The 24,825-nt window shown below is 43.4% G+C and overlaps 1 protein-coding gene across 1 annotated transcript in view; it reads left to right on the forward strand.

The window, feature by feature from the left end:
• LOC102501018 (protein lifeguard 2) overlaps positions 1-24,825 on the forward strand; it is a 39,962-nt gene that overhangs the window by 9,904 nt on the left and 5,233 nt on the right. The window contains exons 3-10 of the mRNA XM_027774611.1: positions 509-786; positions 5,633-5,711; positions 7,641-7,694; positions 9,584-9,674; positions 13,124-13,161; positions 13,246-13,333; positions 20,468-20,557; positions 23,964-24,011. Coding sequence (XP_027630412.1) covers positions 509-786; positions 5,633-5,711; positions 7,641-7,694; positions 9,584-9,674; positions 13,124-13,161; positions 13,246-13,333; positions 20,468-20,557; positions 23,964-24,011 — 766 coding nt within the window. The remainder of the gene's footprint in view (positions 1-508; positions 787-5,632; positions 5,712-7,640; positions 7,695-9,583; positions 9,675-13,123; positions 13,162-13,245; positions 13,334-20,467; positions 20,558-23,963; positions 24,012-24,825) is intronic.

The following is a 24,825-nucleotide window of genomic DNA, read 5'->3' on the forward strand; positions in this document are numbered from 1 at the left end:
GTTTATAAAAATAGTAATTTTATAATAGAATGCAAATGATGTTGCTCTATAGGCCTCATCTTTCAAGTATTTGTTTGGGCCAACAGATGGTGTGGAAGTTAAGGCAGCCATATCTCACATGGCCAATTGCATGATTTGAGTCCTATACCCAGAAGCTTGGAAAAACATGCTGGGCATGTGTGTATGTGTGCCCAAAATCCCAAGAAGAGAATAGATTGTGGCATGGCTGTCCCTCCTGGGGAGCGCTTTCTCACTTTGTTTCTGTCTCTTGAAAGTGTATATACCCTATACCAAAAATTTAAAGAAAAAAAACAAAAACCAAAATGGATAAACGTGTGTGTGTGTGTATTTGTTATTTATTTAACACATATTTATTAATCATCAACTCAGTAAGCACTGAACCAAGGCAGTTGCAATAAAGAAAAAAGAAATCATCTGAATGTGATGAAAGTGCTAAAGCTGTAAAGGCATGATCACAAGGGCATAAATAACAATTCTCCTCCTCCAGGAAAATCGATGTGGAGATCAGCGAACCAATAGACTTTAGTTCTGGAGATCATCAACATCTGGTTCGGAAAGTCGCAGGTAGAAACATCCATTCCAAATCTGGTGAGCTCTCCTCAGAATCAACTTCAAGTGAGTCACAAAACATGAAGGGGAATCCACACTCAAAGGCTAGTGAGCGAGCGGATACCTACGTGGTACAAGTTTCAGATGACACCACCCCAGAAGCCAGCAGTGCAGCTAATTTAGCCAGTCCATTCTCAGACACATCTATCCGCAGAGGTAAGAACAAAGATTTTAGCTTTTTGGAAGAGCAAAACAAATGTTCTCTTAAATGTTTCTGTATAGGGGATTATTGGAAAGACATCATTTTGTTTTTAGAAAGATTTGATTTTGTTTTTAGTTTTTCACAGCTATTGTTTATCATGATGCATACTGTAAGGCTGCTATTATAGACTGCCTCCAAGCTGTCTAAGACATTCAGGAACTTTGTAAAGTTATGTGGTGAATGACTTTTGTTTTTAACTAGGAAATATAAATTAGCCATTGATTGTAAAATGTTCTCACCTACATATAAGGCAATACCTTAGTTTTTAAAAATAATAACTTGGCACCAGGAGGTGGCATGGTGGTTAAGGTGCTGTACTTCCATGTGGCTGAATGCAGTTCGAGTTCTTGACCTGATGTGTTGCTTTCTTGCTTCCCCTTTCTCTCTCTCTGGTCAAATTAAAAAATAATAATAATGAATAAAAATTACATAATTATTTTAAAATATTAACTCAATGTTCCAGATATTAATTCGGTGTAAGTCAGGAAATACATTCTGCAGTGAGTGATATAAATCTAAAAAACTGGGGGCCAGCAGATGCCCTAATGGTTATGTCACTAGACTCCCATGTAGTTGACCGTGGTTTGAGTCCTGGACCCGGCAGCTTAAAACTCACATTGGGTGCAGGTGCGTGCATGTCCAAGATCCCGAGAGGAGAACGGAGGAGAAGAATGTGGTGTGGCCATCCTCCCTGGGGGGTGATTTCTCACTTTCTGTCTCTGTCTCTGTCTCTCTCTCCAGTGAGCACATGGCTGACCGTGGCTTGAATCATTTTTAGTTTTTAGTTTTAGGCGTCTAGCTTTCTCATATTCCCATCCTGCTCACTCTGTCCCTCTCTGGTCAGATTAGAATAAATAAATAAATAAATAAATAAATAAAGTTAAATAATTGTCTTAAAAATTATAGTATATGTGTATAATGTCTTTGTTTTGACTATATGCATGGTAGTCATGCTGAAAAAAGAAATGTTAGACACTAAAGATATGTGAATAAGTGTAATATTAAATAAATTAATTATAGTATATAAGAAGATGAAAGTGCTGTGGAAAAAAGAAAAGGTATGTAGCAAAGTATTGGATTAAGAGTTATGAGAATGGGGAGTACTTTTTTTTTTTTTTAGGTTTTTGCCATAGGGTGCACGCACTTGCCAGAGACAGACATAGAGAGAGGGAAAGTGAGAAATCACCCCCCAGAGGGAGTAGCCACACTGCAATCCCTTTTCCATTCTCCTTTCAGCATTGGGTTATTATGAATAATGCTGTAATCAGCATTCATATATAAAGTTTTGTGTAGACATGTTTTCATTTCCTTTAAGTAGATACTTAGGAATTACTGAACTGTATGATAAATATATTTCATATTTTGAAGAACTGCCAAATTTTCCCAAACTGGCTACACCATTTTCCATTCCAACCAGCTGTGTTTGAGGGTTCCTGTTTCTCTGCACCTTTGCCAACACTTGTTTTTTTAATTATAGCCGTTCTGTGGGTTAAGTAGTTTTGGTTTGCAATACCTAAGTGAATTATAATGTTGAACATTTTTTCACATGCTTATTGGCCATTCATGTGTCTTCTTTGGAGAAATATCTATTCAAATGCTTTACCCACTTTTAAAAAACATGACCATTTTATTATTTCTCCTGATTCTGTGGGTTGAATGGGCTCAGTTGGGCAGTTCTTATGCTGGTATTGACTGGGATCTCTCACAGTCATCATCAGAGATGCAGAGGCTCTGTCAGGGCCATTACAACTCCCTGACGTGGCTCGCAGTTGATATTGGTTATTGACTCTCTTCTTGTGGCTTGAACTTCTCACTGCATGGTAGCTGGGTCCCAAGAAGTATACCAGATGGACAAGTGGTTTATCAAGCCTCTGCTTGCTTCCCACATGCAAATGTCCCATTGGCTAAAGCAAGTCATGTGGTTAAGCCCAGAGTCAATGTGGGAGGGCATTGCCTAAGCTTTATCAATTTTTAAAAATCATGTATTTAATATTATTTATTTATCCATTTATTTTATTTTGACCAGAGAGAGACAGAGAGTGAGAGAGAGAGGGAAAGTGAGAAAGCAAGCCACAAGGTCTGGGACTCGAATCATGGTCAGCTATGTGGAAGTGTCCAGCACCTTAACTACCACACCACTTGCTGGCTCCACTTTACCAATTTTTTAAAAAGAATTATTTATTTAACTTTATTTATTTATTTATTTTTATTTGATCAGAGAGAGACTGGGTGGGGAGGTTGTAAGAAAGCAAGCCACCAGGTCTGGAACTCAAACCATGGTCAGATTTGTGGGAGTCCAGCCGCCTCAACCACCATTCCACTTGTGGGCTCCAGCTTTACCAATTTTTAATGATGCTATTTGTCTGTTTATTATTAAGTTTTAAGAGTTCTTTATGTGACCAGCAGGTAGTGTGGTGGTTAAGGGACTGGACACTCCCATATGACCAACCACGGTTCAAGTCCCAGACCTGGTGACTTGCTTTCTCACTTTCTCTCTCTCTCTCTCTCTGGTCAAAGTAAAGTAAATGAATGAATAAATAAAATTAAATAAAAATAATTCTAAAACAGAAGAATTCTTTATGTATTCTGGATGTTAAGTTCCTTATCAGAAAGTCCCTTATTGGAAAACCCTTTGTGGAGTTTCTTTCACTTTCTGATGTTGTTTGAAGCGCAAAGGCTTTTTTTTGGACAAAGTCCAATTTATCTGTTTGTTTTGTTCCACAATTTTTGTCATATCTCAGAAATCACTGTCTAATCAATGCTTACAAAGGCTTTTCCCTATGCTTTCTTCCAAGAAAAATATTTATATCTATGATCCATTTTTAGTTATTCTTTTATGTATAGCATTCATCCATTCATCATCTATGAATATGATGATGATAGATATGTAGACAGATGTCCTAGTGCCATTTGTTGAAAGACTATTCTTTTCTCATGAATTGTTTTGGCACTTTTTTTTTTTTTTTTTGCCAGAGGGCCCATGTGGTTTCCAGAGACAGAGAAATAGAGGAGAGGGAGAAAGTACCCCCTAGTGAGGTGTGGTCACACTGCAACTCTTTCTCCGCTATTTCTCCACCCTGTTGGGCTATTGAGTAAGCATGCACATATGCCCCACATGTTTTTCAAGCTTCCTGGGCTAGGATTCAAATGGTATGGTCAGCCATGTGGGATCCAGCTCCCTTAACCAGTAGGCCATGGAGCCAGCCGCTGTTCTGGCACATTTAAAAAAAATTGTTGACGATAGGGCCAGCCCCATAGTGCAACGGTTAAGCACTTTGTGGAGGGAGCCGGATCCTGCATTGCCAGCTGCATTCAAATCTGGTCCTGGCAGCTTGAAAAATAAACAGGATCCCATGCACGTGTGGCCAGGATCCTGACAGGAAGGAGAAATGGAGAACACAGCATTGCAGTGTGATCAGGCCCCATTGGAGCGTGTTTTTCTCTTTCTGATGTGCGTGTGTGCATTCTGGCATTAAAAAAAAAAAATGGACTAAATGTAAGGGTTTATTTCAGAGCTTTCAGCTCTATTCCACTGATCTCTATTTACCCTTATTAGTCCTGATCACCTTTAATATTGATTCCCTCATAGTCCCTGCCACAGAGGTAAATGAACACTTCAACGTAGACAGCACACATTTTGGGATAACTGTTCTGGTGTTTTGACTGAGACAGCTCAGTCCCATTCCTCTATCGTAACACTTCTACACACAGAAACTGCAGAGCAAAAGAATAGAGTCGACGATCCTTTAAGTTAATTTTAAGTGGTGTTATTTCATTTTGTTTTTTCCTTTGTAAATGGGAAAAGTCATTTTAAAAAAAAAAAGTAAATTGTCATTGTCAGTGCCATATTCAGAGGGGCTAGGAAAACCTGTGCAGTAAGTAAGAAAAAGTGCCGACCTTCTGTGCACTGGGCTGTCACATGCTTCACTTGGAAGTCTTTGGTCTGAAGTATAATTCATCGAGTTATCTAGTTTCTGCATCAATAACTAGAAAGGAAGGCTACCTAAGGACAGGCAGGCTGCAGAGAAAAGGGGTGGGAAAGCACTGCAAGCTCTCTGCAGCCCGAGCCCACTCCAGAGGTGTAAATACCCGTGTAAATACACAGCAGCCCCTGAGCATTGCTGTTCCCATGGTGTGCAGGGTGATAGCTGGATCTTTAAGGATGCCTGCAAGATCCGGAGACTCTCAGGTCATCTGGGGTCCTAAGGAGGACAGAGTGTGCATAATAAGGAATTGTGCCTCCCAGTTTGTCTTTAACGTTTTAGAGCTTCAGCAGATAAGCCCTCCTGACAATCTGGGTTGAGTACTCATAGAAGTTCCATAGTATGTATTTGGGTTGTTCTTCCATTTGCTGACTGTAAACTAGTGCTTACTGTTTTTTTTTTTGTGTGTGTGTGTGTGTGTGTTTGTTTGTTTTGGAGAGATTTTCGCTATAGGGCACGTGTGCTCGCCAGACAGACAGAGAGAGACATTAGAGACAGAAAGCAAGAAATCACCCCCCAGGGGGGATGGTCATGCCGCAATCCCTTCTCCTCCATTCTCCTCTCAGGATCTTGGGCACGCACGCACACACACCCAGCGTGAGTTTTAAGCCACTGGGTACGGGACGCGAACCGCGGTCGACTACGTGGGAGTCCAGCGACATAGCCATTATGCTAACTGCTGGTTCCTGCACTTACTGCTTTTAACATCTTCAAAATATCAGAAGAAAAATTCCTTTCATGAAGTATCAAAAATAATTACATTTATATATATTTTTTTGAATATTGTGTCATAAAAATAATGTACCTGTCTCCTCAGCTTTCATTACAAAAGTGTTCCTCATCCTATCACTTCAGTTGCTGGTCACTGCGGCAATTATCAGCATGTTTGTTTTCTGGTAAGTCTTTTTTTTTTTTTTTGAGAGAGATTTTTGCCATAGGGTGTGTGCACTTGCTGGAGAGAGAGACAGAGAGACAGAAAGTGAGAAATCACTCCCCAGGGAATGGACCACACCCTCTCCTTCATTCTACCCTTGGGATCTTCGGCATGCTCATCACTGGGCATGAATTTTAAGTTACCAGGTCCGGAGCTCAGTCAACTACATAAGAGTCGACTATGTAGGAGTCCAGCGACGTAACCATTATGCTATCTGCTAGTCCTGGTTTTCTGATAAGTCTTGATAACTGATGTAGAATGAAGGGTTAAGTTGCTCATACTAATTTTTTATAATAATTTCTTTAATTCCACTTGTTATTATTTTTTAATTTGACCAGAGAGAGACAGAGAGAGAAAGGGAAAGCGAGAAAGCAAGCTGCCAGGTCCAAGACTCAAATCACAATTGACCATGTGGGAATGCAATGCCTAAATCCACCCCGCCACCTGCTGGCCTCCATGCTAATTCTTACTGAATCAGCTTGATTTAATTTTTTTAAAGAGTTATTTATTTAATTTTATTTATTTATTATTATTATTATTTAATCTGACCAGAAAGAGTCAGAGAGAAACAAAGAGAGAGAGAGAGAGAGAGCAAGCTGTCATGTCTGGGACTCAAATTGTGGTCATCCATGTGGGAGTCCAGTACTTTAACCACCATGCCACCTGCTGGACCCTCAGCTTGATTTAATTTTGATCATTAAAAAAGATTATCTCTGGAGCCAACAGGTGATGTTGTGGTTAAAGGCACTGGATTCCCATATGGCCAACCGCGGTTTGAGTCCTGGACCTGGCAACTTGCTTTTTCACTTTCCATCTCTCTCTCTCTTGCTGTCTCACTCTCTGGTCAAATTAACATAAAAATAAAGTTAAATAAAATAATTCTTTAAATAAAAGATTTTTTTTTATTAATTACTCATAGGATATAATATTTTCGGTAGCTTTATTTTTCTGATGCAACTGCTAGACAAGGTAGTTATAGATTTCCCTAATTTAACTCCGTAAACAAAGAATTTCTTTTCCTCACTATTATTTTAGGTATTATGATCTTTTTTCTTTTATTTGCCCTAAGGTATCGCCACAGATGAAATTGGATAAAGGAAAACAGGCAAGATTATGGAGAAGTTAGAGACTGGAAATCTGTTAAATTTAGAAACTATTTGAAGGGCTATGATTCATCACTGCTGAATGTATCTTATAAAAATTTTTATTTATGAAACAGATGTATGAGAGCTTGACTTCTTTTTGTTTTGTACAAAACACTCTTAGCTTTTTTAAATTAAAATTTTTTTTTTCTTAGCTTTATTTACTTATTTTGACCAGAGAAAGAGCGAGAGAAGAAAGTGAGAAAGCAAGCCACCAGGTTCAGGACCTGAACTGTGGTTGCCCATGTGGGAGTCCAGCACCCTTCACCACCATGCCACCTGCTGGCCCCTCTCTTAGCATTTTTTTTAAAGAATTACTTTATTCAACTTTATTTATTATTACTATTTTTAAAAATTTGACCAGAGACAGACAAACGGAGAGAGGGAAAGTGCGAAAGTAAGTCACCAGGTCCAGGACTCGAACTGTAGTCGGCTATGTGGGAGTCCAGTGCCTTTAACTACTACGCAACCTGTCAGCCCCTCATCCTTAGTATTTTTTTAAATAAAAATTTCATTAGGTTATTTGCATTTATCCAAATTGAACTTACAACTTATTATATCATTTTATATTTATTTTAAAGAAGTATATTTTACCATCTTATTCTCCATCTATTAATATCATCATTAGTCATCTAGGATTTCCCTCTTTCTTCTCATGATGTTATTTTAATTCTACTTAAATGTTACATTGGTTAGCAAAATATACTATTTATTGTGTAAAACTATATTATTATTATTTTTTTAACCAGGAATGATTTAAGGACTTGGGTACTTGCAAACTCCTGGTTCACCTATGCGCTCTTGTAAGTATCACTGGATTTAATAAAACATGATTAAATTCTACTAGTTCTACTAGTTATTGACTGAGGTTCTTTTACTATGAAAAATGAGGTTAAGGTGGGGCCAGCAGGTGACATGGTCGTTAAGGTGCTGGATTCTCACATGGCTTACCACAATTCAAGTTCTGGACCCAGTGGCTCGAAAATCACGCCAGTGCCCATGCACACGTGGCCAAAATCCTGAGAGGAGAGTGGAGAAGAGAATGCAGTGTGGCCATCCCCCTGGGGGTTGATTTCTTACTTGCCTTCTCTCTGTCTCCAGCAAGCATATGGTTGTCAGGAATTAAGGTTGAGTATATGGGAATGAGTGTTTCTGTAAAGGGCTAGCATGAAGGAGGTTTTTGTCGATGTTTTATTAATGGGATAGTTTTGAGTCTTGATTGTGGTGGCGGTTACACATATCTGTGTCATAGTTCTATGACATGGGAAATATATATATATATAAACACTATAGCAACGTCAAGTTACTTGTTTTGGTATTGTACACTGAACAATGGCCCGGCTGCAGTAGCACCATGGTAGCATGGCACTCTGCAGTACTGGAAGCCATATGGAAACCGGGTTGAGTTCCCAGGTTGACTGTACATGCCAGGTGCATGCGTACGTGCCTGTGCTCCTGGCTGTCTGGGAAGGTTTGGAGGAGGATTTAGGGCATGAGATCCTGCTGAGGGTGCTTTTTTTTTTTTTTTTTTTTTGAAAAAAAACTATAGGGTGCGTGCGCTTGCCAGAGAGAGAGAGACAGAGAGAAACAGAGAGACAGAAAGCGAGAAATCACCCCCCAGGGGGGATGGCCATGCCGCAATCCCTTCTCCTCCATTCTCCTCTTGGGATCTTGGGCATGCATGCACACAAGCCTGGCGTGAGCTTAAGCTGCTGGGTCCGGGACTCGAACCACGGTCGACTACATGGGAGTCCAGCGACATAGCCATTACGCTAACTGCTGGTCCCAAGGGTGCTTTTTTTTTTTTTGAGAGGTTTTTGCCTAAGGGTACGTATGTTCTCAGAGAGAGAGAGTGAGAGACAGAGAGAAAAGTGAGAAATCACCCCCTAGGGGGGATGACCATGCCTCAATCTCGCCTCCATTCTCCTCTCAGGATCTTGGGCACACAAGACACACACCCTACATGAGTTTCAAGCCACGGGCTCTGGGACTCAAGCTGGTCAGCCATGTGAAAGTCCAGCAATTTAACCCCTACACTATGTGCTGGCCCAAAGGTGCTTATCTCTTTCTCTGTCTCTCTTCTACTGTCATTAAATAAATAACCAAATAAACTTTAAAAAACTGAAAGGAAAAAGAAAAGCATATGGAATAATCATTAGGAGAAACCAAGTGAAAGTTTCATGGGTCCTCTCTGTCCCTTTACAACTTCTTGTGAATCTATAATTGTTACAAAACAAAAAATCTAAAAAGCCCCACAAACTATCTATGGATAGCGATGAGGAAAGCTGATTTTAAACGTTAAAATAAAGAGGGGTGAGCAGGTGGCATAGTTAAAGTGCTGGACTCCCATGTGGCCAACCACAATTCAAGTACTGGAACCCGCAGCTTGAAAATCACACCAGGTGTGTGTGTGTGTGTGTGTGTGTGTGTGTGTGTGTGCCCAAAATCCTAGGAGGAAGATGGAGGAGAAAGCCACTCCCCCTAGAGGGTGAGTTCTCACTTTCCCTCTCACTGTCTCTGTGTCTCTGTGGTGAGTTCAGAGAGATAAAGGTAAAGATTAACACTTTTGTTTTACTTAATAATATTTATCAGCTATCATCTACCTCTATATGGACCTAGCTATGCACCCATATCTAATGTATCACGTTATCATCGCTGGAAACAAGTAACACATTGTCTTCCATTCCCCTAGCCCAGCGTTTTTTGTTGTACTTATTGTACTTGCTTGCTGTGGGAATCTCCGCCGTCAAGTGCCTGCAAATTACATTCTTCTGGGATTCTTTGTAAGTAAACCTTGTTAGCACCTGTTCTAGCTCACATCTGAAGTATGTTTTTTGACATTATTAAATTCCTTCCTTTTTCTGTGGAAGAATGCAGATAGGAATTCATTATGAGACATTCCATTGGCAGAATTCTAGTCGTAATGAAGTATTAGGTTGTCAGAAAAGCCATGACATAGTTTGCTAGCCAAAATGCATTATGACTTTCCCAACAACCCACTAGTAAACTTACGAAATAATGTTTATACTCTTTCAGTAAGGAGGAGCATTTGGGGCTCGTGGGCTGCCCCTGGATTGTGAGCTGTTCCTCAGTGTCAGCACACTTACCTCTGATGAGGCCACACAAGAACCCACTCCCGAATCCGGGCCTCTGTCAGGCACCACACACACACTCTGTTACCAAGAGAGGGTTCGACTTCAAGTTCACACAGTTGTGTGCCAGAAATGCAGGTTTCTTTTTCATTGTAAGATAAATGTTATTTCTATGTCAAGTCCCACTGGGAGCAGAAGCCGTCTGTGAGCTTAGGTTCTCCGCATCTCCACAACTTGCCTCAGTTCAGAAGGAACTGGCCAGTGTCTGAGAGCTGGGGTCCAGAGGGCTTCTGCTCCTTGGCTCTCCTATGTATGCTGGGTCTGGCTCTGGGTTCCCCAGTGCCTCTCTGTGGTGACTTCCGCCCACAAGGCCCATTCTCTGTTGGTCCGTGTGACTCTGGGCCTCAGGAGACTGGTTGGCTCTCTTTCTTGAAGCCAGTTCCTTTCTGTGCTGCCCATGCGGCTCCCAGGAGGTTGCCAGCTCTCAGCAGGTACCCGGAGCTCCCAGACTTCCTCCACCTGAGTAGAATCTCAGGTTCTATCGTTTTACCCACAGGGCTTGCCTCTCCAGATGGTGGTGGACCTCGTCCTCAGGGACCCAGCAGCACCTAGGAGTCCTTTCCCCACCCCTGACTTTCTTTCTCTCACTTAACAAGTCAGGCCAATGCTTCCGTTTCCTGGAGACCTGGTTCCTCTGAAGCTCTCCGGTAGTAATATCTAGGGTGTTTTGCTCCTTTGGAAAAATCCAAAACTGTACTAGTATGATTGAGTATAATTTCAACAAGTGACTTTTGGGAAGGGTTTGTGTTTCCTTCCAAGCCATGTCGATCACTTACTCTTCCATGTAAAAATTAACTTACCAGTTTATATATTGGCTTATTCTTCATTTAACTCCAAATGAGATTCAAGGTAGCTTATAAAAATAGCCACCATATAAGAAGATAAGTTAAATTGATGGAGAAATCTGATAGAAGAAAAATAGGGTCAAAATATAAAAATAGTGGTTAGAGCACAAAATACATTAAGTACACTTGAGAGTAATGATCCTAGATTTGGTTCTGCGCCTCCTGGTGGTCAAAACAAGCAAGGACACACGTCCAATGGCGAGGTTCTCAGCATCCACATCATGCCGAGTCCGTTGTGATTTTATGTTTGGAGGAATGACTTCCTCCTAAGGCTGGAGAAGAATGGCTCTCTGCTGCCCACATTTGGACATTTCCAGAGCTACCAGGGCATCAAGAAGCTTTTCTTGGCTGCTGTGGATTCCCTGCTCCTTGCCCCTGCCAACAAATGGGTGTCCCAGCTCCTGAACAGGCGAAAGGATAAACCACGCTCAGGAGGGGACAGGAGCTAGCTACAGGCCAGACCTAGAAAGTACTGGAACTCCTGAAGCAGGGGCAATGGGGAGGGGAGCAGGAAGGGGGTGCTCGTTTTCCAGAAATGTTCAAAATTTTTATTTAAAACTTCTAAATAGTTTTAATCTTAATTATAAGAGATAGAAGTTATTGGTCTCCAAGGAAGCTCGTATCTCCAAGATTTATCTGTTTATCTCCAAGCCAGTAACAGCTGAAGAGACGCGATAGTGGGTAATCTTAGAAGTCATGAGGTACCTTTCTGTGTTTTCTGTGCAAAATGTGTCATGACTTTTCCAACGACCCAGTATTATAGAAGGGCAAAGAATCCGTTATATTTTCTAGACCGTGTCTGGCCCAAGTGTTAGGACATACACGGGGAAAATCATTTCAGAAAAGGTGTTGAGGGAAAAAGGACGACACTCATGCAGCGAAGACAGCTCTGGGCCTAGAATTTTGGCCCTTTGAGCCCATATTCTGAGCCATGAAGTTTAGGCAGGTTTGGCTTCTGGGGCTTCTTCCTACTCTGCCTTACGACAACGGAAAGGTGATTTCCAGCTTGAAATCATTCATTCTTCCACCCCCTCCCTCTCTCCTCCAAGTCTTTCGTAATCACACACATACACACCACACACACAGTCACACACCCTGCTACACACCACACACACACACCCTGCTCACACCACACATCACGCACATGCACCCACACACACCACGCACGCACACCGTGCTGTCTGTTGGAGCTGGACACTATGACGCCACTGAGCTGGTGGAAGAGGAAGCAAGTTAATCTGAGAGGAAGGTTGGAACCAAGCACACTTTTAAACTATCACGCGTCCACGGGATAGGGTCTTTTTCTATAATGGATACAAAGACAGCTCTACTTAGGTAAGTTTGACAAAATAGAAAGTCGGACAATTACCCACTGGGTTTGGACATTCTCGCAAGGCAATTCAGGACTTCAGGGCTCCAGTTCCTTTGAACTTCCAAGCCCACCCACCCTGGTCGCCAGGATAGGCGAAAGTCCCTCTAGTGGGCCTTGGCCTCCCTTAGGCTGTGTCCTCACCTCCACTCTAAGACTGGAGGAATCTGGCCTGACTCTTCCCATGGACCAGAGGGCCAGCCAAGTCTTTGGATTTGCCTCCATTGGAGAATCCTACGGGCTGTGGAATACATGGAGGCCCTGCAGCTCTGAGGGCTGGAGTTCTCAAGCCTGAGAGCTGGGCTGGGCAGGGTCCCAGTGCCTTTCTTAATCTCATCCTCCTGACTGCCTCCACCCCTGCTGGTTCTCAGCCCCTAGTCCCCTTAGATGATAGCAGTCCTCCAGGCCTGGTGCAGCCCTCCCCTCAACCCCCAGATCGGTATCTCCAGCTCTGCTGGGAATACCTTTTGCCCATTGCCAAGCACTGAGAAGTCTTAGTTCTCACCCCAGGTCTGAAGTTTGACAACATGGTCCACAAATAAGACTTTTAGCTCAGCTTCTATACATTGATAACTAATACATATTTAATTCACTGAATATGGTGACGTTACCATTGTGTTCTAGGAAATTTTTACTAATAAAACAATTTTTTTTTGTTAGTCCGAGGGAGAACGTTATCGGAATGTTTAGTTCTACCATCTTCCCCATAATCACCCGGTAGCTGTGTGCAGCAGGGTGTCCATATCAGCGCTTGCTCCCTTGACCCCGCCCCATTGTACACACCTCAGATTACCTCCCCAGGCCCTGGGTCTCAGCCTCATACCTTGGGAATCAGGCGTCTGACTTACTGTGAATTTTGTTTCTAGACAATTCTTCAAGGTCTGCTGCTAGGAGCGGTGTCAGTGTAAGTCTTTGCTATACATTTCCTTTCTTGGTGTGTGCTTTTCTTTGAACTTATGTGAACAATAATCGCAATCTCTGGTTTTAGTTTCTATAAGGCCGACGAAGTGTTATGGGCAACGGCAGCAACCGCTCTGGTGACGTTAGCGCTCACGTTATTTGCTCTGCAAACAAAAGTATGTATTATTGAAACAGACTTTTCTTCTAAGGGAGAGCAGTGTTCTTTGTCCTTCCTGGCTCTCTCCCCACTCTTCTGCTTTCTGCTGTCCTGTGGGCCAGACCTCCACTGCCCTCTTGCCTTTGGGCTTTCTATGGGCTTTGGTCAATGAGAAGCTCTGGCTGGGGACTGGAGGGAGGGAGGGGGGAAGGAGACAGGTATTTAGTCCAAGGCTTTGTCCCAACAAGTTCCTCTTGGTCTAACCTTGTTCCTTACCAAAATTTACGCTTGTGGGCTTGCTCTCTGGCCTAACGGTTAAGGCAGCTAGATCCCACGTGGTCAACCATGTGGTTCAAGTCCCAGATCCCATGGTTTAAGAAAAATGCCTGGCACATGTGCCAGAGTGCCTAAAATTTTGAAGGAAGGGGGAGATGAAGGAGAAGGGATTGTAGTGTGACCATCCTTCATGGGGAGTGCTTTCTCCTCTCCTTCTCTTCTCTCTCTCTCTCTGATGCATGCATGCACCCTCTAGCAAAAGGAAAGAAAAGAAAAAAAATAAAGAGAGAAAGAAAAGAAAAATTCACTGCCTGGCTCCAGGTAGTCGGCTCCCCATAGCCTTCTGGCATCCCAAACGTACTCTCCCCACCTTCCATTTGGACCTAGGAAGTGCCACTAACTCTGTCCCCACCAGCCTAGGCTTGTGTGTCACTCCTGCTGGTTCTCTGCAGACAGGTTTGCAGATAGTTTCTTTGAAAACAAACCCTCTATAAATCATCCTATTTGGGCATGCCATCTGTTCCTGGATGGTTCGGGTCCCAGATCCAGTGGTTTAAGAAAAATACCTGACTAATATAGGGAGTTTAAAAGTTGAAAGGTTGTACAGTGCACCAGGGTGCAGAAGTGCCAAGAGAGCTCAGAGAACAAAACCTAATTTGGGATACTTCCTTCTTAACTGTGAGGTGAATCAGGGTCTCTCCAACATAAAATGCTCTTTCAGATTGGATGAGGTATTGTCAGGGGCCTTTCTCTCAGTTGGGGTCATTTTCCTTTATTAAATGGTGGGCTTGCCTTAGTCAGTATAAGAACTTACACAGGGGAACCAGCAGTTAGCGTAATAGCTATGTCACTGGACTCCCACGTAGTTGACCGCGATTCGCGTCCCAGACCCGGTGGCTTAAAACTCACGCCAGGCGCATGTGTGTGCGTGCCCAAGATCCTGAGAGGAGAATGGAAGAGAAGGGATTGCGGTGTGACCATCCCCTCTGGGGGGTGATTTCTCACTTTCTGTCTCTATGTCTCTCTCTGTCTGTCTGGCGGGTGCACGCGCCCTATAGCGAAAACCTCTCCAAAAAAAAAAAAGAAAGAACTTACACAGAAGGGAGTGCTTTGCAAATTGTTTGAAATACATCATAGGGAAGATCTTACATGCATGCAGGAGTTCAGCCTTTAACTGGTAGAAAAATGAACCATCAGAGAGGCAGAAGGATCTACGGGGTACTGAGTCATAGTGCATTAAAAGTTAAAGATTCAGCTTTAGTTAAATTGAATAGTTTCCCTCCCCAAGCTAGTCATTTGTAAAAGTCAGCCTATTTGTGGCCAGCAGGTGGCATGGTGGTTAAGGCACTGGGCTCCCAAATGGACAACCATGGTTGGAGTTGTGGACCTGGTGTTTTGAAAATCATACCAGGTGTATGTGTGTGCGTTCCCAAAATCCCAAAATGAGAATGGAAGAGAAGGGATTATGGAGTGGTCATCCCTCCTGGGGGGTGATTTCTCACTTTCCCTCTCTCTGTCTCTCTTTGGAAAGCATAAATGTCCTATGGCAAAAACCTAAGGGGGCTAACAGGTAGCATAGTGGTTAAGGTGCTGGACTCCCACATGGCCGACCATGGTTTGAATCCCAGACCCAGTTGCTTGAAACGCACACCAGGCACATGTTTGTGCATGCCCAGAATCCCAGAAGGAGAGTAGAGAGAAGGGATTGCGGTGTGGTCTTCCCCCCGGAAGGTAATTTTTCACTTTCCATCTCTCTTTTTCTGTCTCTCTGGTGAGTGCATGTGCCATTATAGCAAAAATCTCTCTCAAAAAAAGAAACCAGTCTATTTGTACACACACAGGCCTCCCTGCCCTGCTGAATTCGTGGACTCTTTCAGCCATTTAAACTTCTAAGATGCCAGAAAATTTTCTTAACAACCTGTTTGTATTTCAAGTCACAGGTGACCTATGACTTGGTTTCAAAGTGAAAATACATTGGAAAGTATTTTAAAGACGATTACTGTATTTGTATTGATGACTTTGAAAGGCAACTGAACTATGTTCAATGAGACATTTCTTTTCTTTTTTTTTTTTTTTGAGAGGTTTTTGCTATAGGGCGTGTGCGCTCGCCAGACAGACAGAGAGATAGAGACAGAGAGACAGAAAGCGAGAAATCACCCCCCCAGGGGGGATGGTCATGCCACAATCCCTCCTCCTCCATTCTCCTCTCAGGATCTTGGGCACGCACACACACGTGCCCAGTCTGAGTAAGCCACCGGGTCCAGGACGCGAACCGCGGTCAACTACATGGGAGTCCAGCAACATAGCCGTTACGCTAACTGCTGGTCCAAGACATTTGTTTTCTTGATTCAGGTATGTGCTGGGAATTGCAAAGTGCTCTCCCACCACATGTCGGGGGCTGCCGAGGGAACAGAGGCGCATGATGAACCTGAGTTTCCTCGTGAATCCCAGCCATCCACTTAGCAGCAGGGGGAGATTCAATGTTTTTTTGGTTGAAATTTAATCTGATTCCATAATTGAAAACAGTTCTTTGGGCTGGGTAACAGAGTTTGATACAAAATAATCAGCTCCTCAGTCTCCCTGTCTCCCTGCTTTTCTCTCTAAAGTGGGGGGCAGGGTGTTTTTGGCCCTGGTCAAAGAGAGGAGGTAGGGGATGGGGATGCTGTGGCCCTCTTGTTCCCAAGTGAACGTTGCCTTGATCCCAGTCACTGTGTGCTCTGTGGGCAGTATCTTAGTCTATTTTCTGTTGCTGTAACCGAATACCACAGTCTGAGTAATTTATAAAAAATTGTGGTTGGTCTGGTCCCATAATGTAGTAGATAAGAGAGTTGGATTCCCCATGGCCAACTGCAGTTCAAATCCCAGGCTTGGTGACTTTAAAATCATACTGGGTACACATGCACACATGCCCAAAATCCAGAGAGAAAGGAAAAATGGAGGAGAGGGGATTAAGGTGTGGCCATGAGCCATTGAGAGGTGCTTTCTTCCTCTCCCTCTTTCTTTCTCAGTCTCTCTCTCTGGCCGGTACACACACCCCTGGCAATGAACGACAACCAGTAAGAATCAAGGTTTATTTAGCTCCTATATTGGAGGCTGGGAAGTCCAAGGCTGACAGGTCACCATTGTCCTTGTCCCACAGCAGAGGCAGAAGGACAATGCGTGTGTAAGAGGGGAGCACGGGGAGGCCAGGCTTGCTCTATGATAGCCTGCTCTTGTGCTGACTCTCCCACGATAACAACATGAATCCCTCCGTGAGGGTCCTCCCTCAGGACCCACTCACTTCTTTTATCTTTTTGTTTATTTGTTTATTTATTAGTTTGTTTTGTTATGAGGCATGTGTGTTTGCTGGAAGGAGAGAAAGAAAGAGGGGAGAGAGAGTAAGAATGAGAGAAAGAAATCATTCCTGTGCAGGCGACCATGTGGGACCCAGCTGCCTTAATCTCCATGCTACCTGCTGGCCCCTACTCCTCCCCCCTCCTTTTTAAAAAAGAATTACTTTATTTAAATTTATTTATATAGATTTGTCCAGAGAGGGACAGAGTTAGAGAGTGGGATAGAGTGAGAGAGAGAGAGAGAGGGAAAGTGAGAAAGTAAGCCACCAAGTTCGGGACTTGAACTGCGCTCAGCCATGTGGGAGTCCAGTGCCCTTAACCACCACCCCATCTGCCGGCTCCCCTACTCCCTTATTAAAACACCATTTTTAGGGCCCAGTTCCAGTGGTTCAAATAATAGATCACTGCTGTGTGAAGCTAGGGCCACATGGGAGATCCAGGTTCGGTTCCCAGAGCTACCTAATCAGACTGAGTGCTACAGCACATGCCTGTAATCGTAGTTACCTGGGAGGCTAGGGCAGAGGATCGGGACACAGTGAGGCCCTGCCAAAATTACCTTTTAATATTGGATTGTCAGAAAAGTCATGATGTATTTTTGTTTTGTTTTGTTTTCATTTATGCAAAAAATGTGTCATGACTTCAACATCCCAATAATTATGTTGGCAATTAAGTTTCAATTATTTTTTTTTAAAAGGACAAACATTTGAACCATAGCAGCCTCTAAAGCTGAAAGTCTACCTCTAACATGATATAGAGCCTGTCCTTGCTGGGGCCTGGCCAGAACTGACAGGGCTGGCCTCCTGAATTAGGCTCAGCCCAGTTGTCCTTCCTCAATGTCACATCTTTCTGCCACACTGGAGCAAGCCTTAGGGTCTCACTGTCATAGCCAGATTTGTTGCTCTCTAGACCTGTGCTGTCCAAGAGAAACGTAAGGAGAGCCGTGAATGCAAGTCATACATAATCATTTAAACTTTCCTAGTAACAACACTAAACGGGAAAAAGAAACCAGTGAAATTATTTTTAACAATACATTTTATTTAACCCAATATATGTGAAGTATTGCCAGTTCAACATGCAATCCATATAATAAAATTATTAATAGGATATTTCACAGGCTTCCAAAAATTGTTTATTTATTTCTTCCGTGAATAGAGGCAGAGATAGACATGGGGGCAGCCTGGACAGGGTCCCAATGCCACGATCCACCCTCCGGTTTCTGCCGGCCCCAGGTCATGGTCCTAGATGTGCCGGGCATACTCAGGGAGGACTCTGGATACAAACCCAAAACCCTCCCATGTGGATCAGCCTCGCAGAGTGTTGCATTTTTACCGTGACCACCATCTTGCACCTTATATTCTGGTTTTGTTTGTGTTTGTTTTATTTAGCTAAAATTAGAAATCTAGTATGTATTTTATACTTATAGCAAACAACAATCTGAACTAGCCAGATCTTAATAGCTACATGTGGCTAGAGACTACTGTATAGAAAGCACTGCTCTGGTTTGCTGCTGATTTATTGTGCAGCAGAATCACCAGGAGGTTGTTAAAATGCAGACTGGCCAGCAGGTGGCGTGGTGGTTAAGGTGTTGGAATCCCACATGGCAGACCCAATTTGAGTCCTGGACCTGGTGACTTGCTTTCTCACTCTCTCTCTCTGTCTCTCTCTGATGAGCACACATATCCCACACCAAAAACTTTTTAAAAAGATAATACTAATAAAATTAAAATAATAATTTTTTAAAATGCAGATTACTCTCTGCCCTAGAACTGCTATATCAGTAAGACTAGGGTAGGGCTAACACCGTTGGTTTCAGAACCATACTTCAGAGAATGAGTGCTTTCGATTTTTTTTTTTTTGAAAGGTTTTTGCTATAGGGCATGTGCACTTGCCAGACAGACAGAGACGGAGAGACAGAAAGCGAGAAATCATCCCCCCGGGGGGATGGCCACGCCACAATCCCTCCTCTTCCATTCTCCTCTCCTCTCGGAATCTTGCGCAATGCACGCACATGCACCCTGCATGAGTTTTAAGCCACCAGGTCCAGGAAGCAAACTGTGGCTGACTACATGGGAGTCCAGCGACATAGCCATTACGCTAACTGCTGGTCCCTGAGTGCTTTAGATTAACCTTGATGTGTTAAGTGTAGGAGGTAAGAGGGGGAAATAGAGGTTGAAGGAAAATGTTTTCACAAGAAAATATCCTGGATTCAAGGCTCTTCTTTTGCCACATAATCCACCTTCTTTTTTCAGGCCAGAAAATAAATATCCCCTTCCTTAAAAAACGAAAAACAAAACCCTTAATCATCCCAGGCAAAATTGGGTCCCTGGTTTACATGAATAAAATGAAACTCACATGAATAAATTTCAAGATTACAGGACCAGCAGATGGTATAATGGCTACGTCGCTGGATTCCCACGTGGCTTTCTGCAGTTCAGGTTCCCAACCCAGTGGCTTGAAACTCATGCTGGGCACGTAGGTGTGCATGTCCAAAATCCTAAGAGGAGAATGCAGGAGAAGGGATTGTGGCATGTCCATTCCCCCTGGGGGCTGATTTCTCACTTCCTGTCTCTCTGTCTCTGTCTTTTTGGCGAATACACACACCCTATAGCAAAAATCTCTCTAAATAAATAAATAAATTTCAAGATTACAAAAAGAATCATTAATTTTTGAAAACTTGATATGTATTTTTATTAAAATGTATACATATAAACATGAAAAAGATACCCCGTTAACATCCTGGTATATTTTATTTAATTGATGCTTTAAAAATTTTTTTAACTTTTATTTATTTATTTGTTTGTTTGTTTTAATTTGACCAGAGCAGAATAGAGTGAGAAAGAGAGAGAGAGAGAGAAGGAAAATGAGAAAACAAGCCTCAAGGTCTGGGACTTAAATGGCCGTCGGCCATGTGGGAGTCCAGCGCCCCTGACCACCACGCTACCTGCCGGCCCCAACTGATGCTTTTAAAAATACAAAATAATTATACCATGCATACATATTTACATCCTACTTATTCAATGTACCTTTTTTTAAAACAGACACAGCTATTTTTTAAGAATTATTTATTTTAATTTAATTTATTTATTAATTCATTTATTTTACTTTGACCAGAGAGAGACAGAGAGAAAGTGAGACAGCAAGCAACCAGGTCTGGGACTCAAACCGTAGTCGGTTATGTGGGAGTGTTCAGCGCTTTAACCACCACACCACCTGCTGGTCCCCAGTGTACCTTTTTTGTTAGGGGAAAGTTCATAGAAATACAGAAATAGAATAGTATGGTAACCCCCAAGTACTGGGTTATTCCGTCTCAAACATTTATCAGCTTGTCGCTGTCATCATTTCATCCCCACTCCTGCCTTTTCCTCCCTCCTGAAGCAAATCCCAGCCCGCATTTTCAATGGTTGGGCCTGGTGGATTCCCATGGATCTGAACTGGCCAGGATATGTTGTTAGCAATGGGCTGGGTTCTGTCTATGGGTTTAAGATACATCCTGAAATCTCTCCTAGATGACAACTGAGGGGTCTGTGTGCTGTTTGTTTCCTCAGTGGGATTTCACCTTGCTGAATGGAGTGCTGTTTGTTTTCCTCTTCGTCCTTCTGGTGTATGGAATTATCTTACTCTTCATAAGATCGTATGTAAGTGGGGTCTCATTTGAAAACCTCCGAGAATGGGACCAGCAGTTAGCGTAATGGCTATGTCGCTGGACTTCCATGTAGTCGACTGCGCTTTGCGTCCTGGACTCGGTGGCTTAAACTCACACTGGGCATGTGTGTGTGCGTGTACGTGCCCAAGATCCTGAGAGGAGAATAGAGGAGAGGGGATTGCGGCATGGCCACCCCCCCGGGGGGAGGGTGATTTCTTGCTTTCTGCCTCTCTGTCTCTCTGTCTTTCTGGCGAGCGCACATGCCCTATAGGAAAAACAAAACAAAACAAAAACCTTTTCAAAAAAAAAAAAAGTGGGAACCAGCAGTTAGCTTAATGGCTCTGTCGCTGGACTCCCACGTAGTCGACCGTGGTTCGTGTCCCAAGATCCCCTATAGCAAAAACCTCTCCAAAAAAAAAAGTTAAAAAAAACCTCCGAGAATCATTATTAAAAATTCAGTGAAGCACTGGTTCTGTGGGTCCAGGTTCCCTGAGAAGAAGACACTGAGTTGGAGTTAAACATACAAAGATTTTTAATAAGAGAAATGTCTAGGAGAGAAATGGGGGAAGGAGCTGAGTAGGATGGAGGGTGGGGCTATCAACCCCAGAGAAAGGACACGGAAGGAAGGTTGGGTAGGAGCATCCTGGACAGACACAGTGTGGACTAATGGAGGTCATGAGGCTGAAGTGACCATCAGAGTCATCCCGGGTCTCCCAGCCAATGACTGAGAGGTGGGAAGGTGGCCCTGGGACAAACTGCAGTGTGGCCCATGGCACACAGTACTGTGGGTAGTGACACTGTCCTCCTGACAGTTGAATCTGTGAGGTCTGTCTAGTGGCCACCTCCTGTCATTGTAGAAGGCACCATGACAGGATATCGGCTACATGAATATCGAGCTCCTACCCTAGATTACAGTGGTCCTTTCTCTAGAGGGTCTGCAGGGGAAGCTCCTATATGGGGGTGCTGCTTATTTGAAGTTCGGGGAGTGGAAAAAAGAGGCTTGTGTGGCTTTTTCCAACAGTAGCTTAGCAGAGGCTCCTTATTTTCCAATTCCAGCCTTTTTTCCTTTGCTTTAATGTACTCAATGAATGATTCCTAGATATTAAACACAGGCCTGTGTGTTTTCACATGTGGTTCTCACAGCATTTCTGAAAATCAGCATCTGTTTTACAGACAAGAAAACAGCTTAGGGAAGTTAAACCACGTACCCCAGTTCCCATAGGGAGTAAGCAGCAGGAGTGGCATGGACCAGCTCATGTGGCTCCAGTACCTTTGCTTTTTCGCCTTACCGCACTGCCTGGGGACTGATTCTAGAGGGGGCTCCATGGGGCATGGGACACGATCTGACCTGGCAGTGTCTGTCTGAGAGTGGCCCCTGTGCGGAGACCCTGTTGGAGGCAGTCTACAAAGAACTGGCCTGGGGGCTTGTGAATCTTTGACAAAAGGTCCAAAGTTTGGTCCAAATGTTCATCCATTGAGTTTCTTTGGCAACAAGTGGACTTGCTACACGGTCTTCAGACACAGGTCCAGCAGGTCTGCCTGGATTGGCTTAGCTTTATGAATGACCATGCAGGCTTATAGTTAGGAAGCTGGCATCTGTGTTGTAGAAATAAGCTCAAAAGCATCACAAAGTTGTGCCTTAATAGGCCACAGCTATCCATTTATTATCAGAAGTATTGTGTGTGTATTGTGTGTTTGTGTGTGTGTGTGTGTGTGTGTGTGTGGTATTTTGGGCAGGGCCTCCTGTGTCATGACCCTCCTGCCTCAGCTTCCCGAGTAGCTGGGACTTCAGGCATATGGCACCCCCTCAGCCTTTGAGGGTGGGCTGGGAATTGAACCCAGGGCTCCTATGAGGCCCCACCCTGCTAACAGAAGTGTCATGTGCACTACTGTGGCTGGGCCTCTCCTTACGTTTTTAGTGATGGTAGCAGAGGTATTGGAAGTAACAATACAAGGTGTGTTCCATTGACTTTTACAGTATCAGGTGGGGTTGAAAATTCTGTTTCCTATTAGATAGGTAGATTGACCCCAGTTCCCATTCTAAATTTTCTTACATAAGTGTCTACAGTCTGTAATCTTATACATATGTTTAAATGGAAGACTCCGATAGAGTCCTAATTTTAAATCCTTTGGCCTTGAGCTATCAGGTATGAAAATACTGTGAGCTCAGTCTGGAAATACTGTGCAGTATGTTACTGACTGCTGGTCTCCCTTCACCCAGAACCTCCCCTGGTTAGCAGAGTGCCCAGCCTTTCTCCCTCAGGAGCAGCCATCTCAACCTGAAGAGTTAATGCTGCATTTTTTTTTCACTTCCTTGTCCCCTTCCCATTTTCAGGCAAAGCCTGTGGTAGGTAGACTAGTCCCATATTCTAATCTGGACTTTTATTTGCAATGAACAGACACCACTCAGACTAGCTCAAGAAAGACACTAGAGAATCTCATGGAACTCCTAGTTGGCCCAAAAGGCAAGAGTCACAGAAAGGGAAGCTCTACCTTGCTCTTGGGGCTGACTTAAATGGCTCCCTGTGCTCATGCAAGAACAGCTCCATTATTGTCTATGATACATCAGGGATGCTTGGACCCCTCTGGCCTGTTGATTTCCAACTGGCCTGGCATATCTGTTTATGCCCAGTCACAAATTAGAAGATCCAGCTGAAGTAGCATGTGCTGAACGCTGCTGCTTGGCAGGCTGAAACCACATGTGAGGCCCGGGTTTGATTCCTAGCCCACCCTAAAATAAAAAGCCAGTGTGATGGTATGCACCTATAATCCTGGCCACTAAGGAGACTGAGGCAGGAAGACATGGCAAAACCCTGTCTAAAACACCACACACACACATACACACACGCACACAAGTTCCTTACCTGGCAACAGAGTCACTGTAGGGAGGGTGTCTTCTACCTTTGTTAACCAACTCTACTTGGTCCTTTCTCTAGAGGGTCTTCAGGGGAAGCTACCTGCAAGAGCTGCAGCTCCTATATGGGGCGCTGCTTATTTGAAGTTCTTTGTTAACCAACTCTACTTAGGGTGTGTGAGGGTTACTATGATGTCCCCAGGGGTACCTGTTACGAGAACTGAAGAGAGGGCAGATTCTCTAGTAGGACTACTAGATGTAGATGAGGCAAAAAGCAAAACATGTCTCATATATTCTACTTGCCCTACCACGCATGAGATGCTCAGTACATGTGATAAACATTATTTGGCATGTGCAAGGTTAGTTTTTATTTGCTTGCTCACTGGAATTGAGTGGATACTGTCGATTATGTCCAAGAAACAGTTCATTCCCTCATAGGTCTGACTTTCCTAATATTGGGTCCTTCTCTGATATCAGTGACATGTGCATGCTCTTTCATTCGACTCTCTTTCTTAACACTCGAATGTCTTCTTTCCCTTTGCAGTGGCTGCATCTGCTGTACGCCGGACTTGGAACTGTGCTCTTCTCACTTGTGAGTTCATTTCTCCAAGTCTCTGATTAAGAATGGGGTATGTGCATTGACAAGCCTGGGGTCCCATGGAATCAAGAGACTCATGGGCAGGCCTTCTGTGACGCGCCCACTCTTAAGGATTGTATTTAAAACCACTGCCCCACAAGAGCTGGGTGATTTTCTTGAATGAACCAATATTTAAGACAAGAATGAAGAATTATTTATAAACTTAAAAATTTATTGTGGACGAGTTCATGGTCTGGTGGTTAGGATAGCCAGATCCCACATGGCCGACTGTGCAGCGGGAGTCCGTAGACCAGTAGCTTGAGAAACACGCTAGCCACATGTGTCTGTGCCCAAAACCTCAATGGGAAGAAGAGGTGATTGCAGGATGACCACGACGAATAGGTGATGCTTTTTGCTTCCCTTCCTCTCTCTGTGTGCATGTGCCCTCTTACAAATTTAAAAAAAAAAAAAAAAAAAGGGAATTATCTGGGGGAAAAAGATAAAACCACACCCTGCTACAGTAAGTTTTTTCTTTTCCTTTCTTTTTAAGAAAAGAGAGAGCATGTGTGCTCAGAAAAAAGAGACAGAGAGAGAGAGAGAGAGAGAGCGAACAAGGGAAAGCAAAATAGTACCCTTCCTCCATCTCTCCTTCCTTTCAGGATTTTGGGCATGTAAGCACATCTGCCCAGGGTGTTCTCAAGTTGCTGCCCAGGACTTGAATCACATAGTCAGCCATGTGGGATCTAGCTGCCTTAACCACCAGGCCACCAGCTATCTAATAAATATAAAATATCTATCTATCTATCTATCTATCTATCTATCTATCTAT

Source organism: Tupaia chinensis, unplaced genomic scaffold (genome assembly GCF_000334495.1).
Source record: "Tupaia chinensis unplaced genomic scaffold, TupChi_1.0 Scaffold000460_1, whole genome shotgun sequence".
Classification (NCBI taxonomy): Eukaryota; Metazoa; Chordata; class Mammalia; order Scandentia; family Tupaiidae; genus Tupaia; species Tupaia belangeri.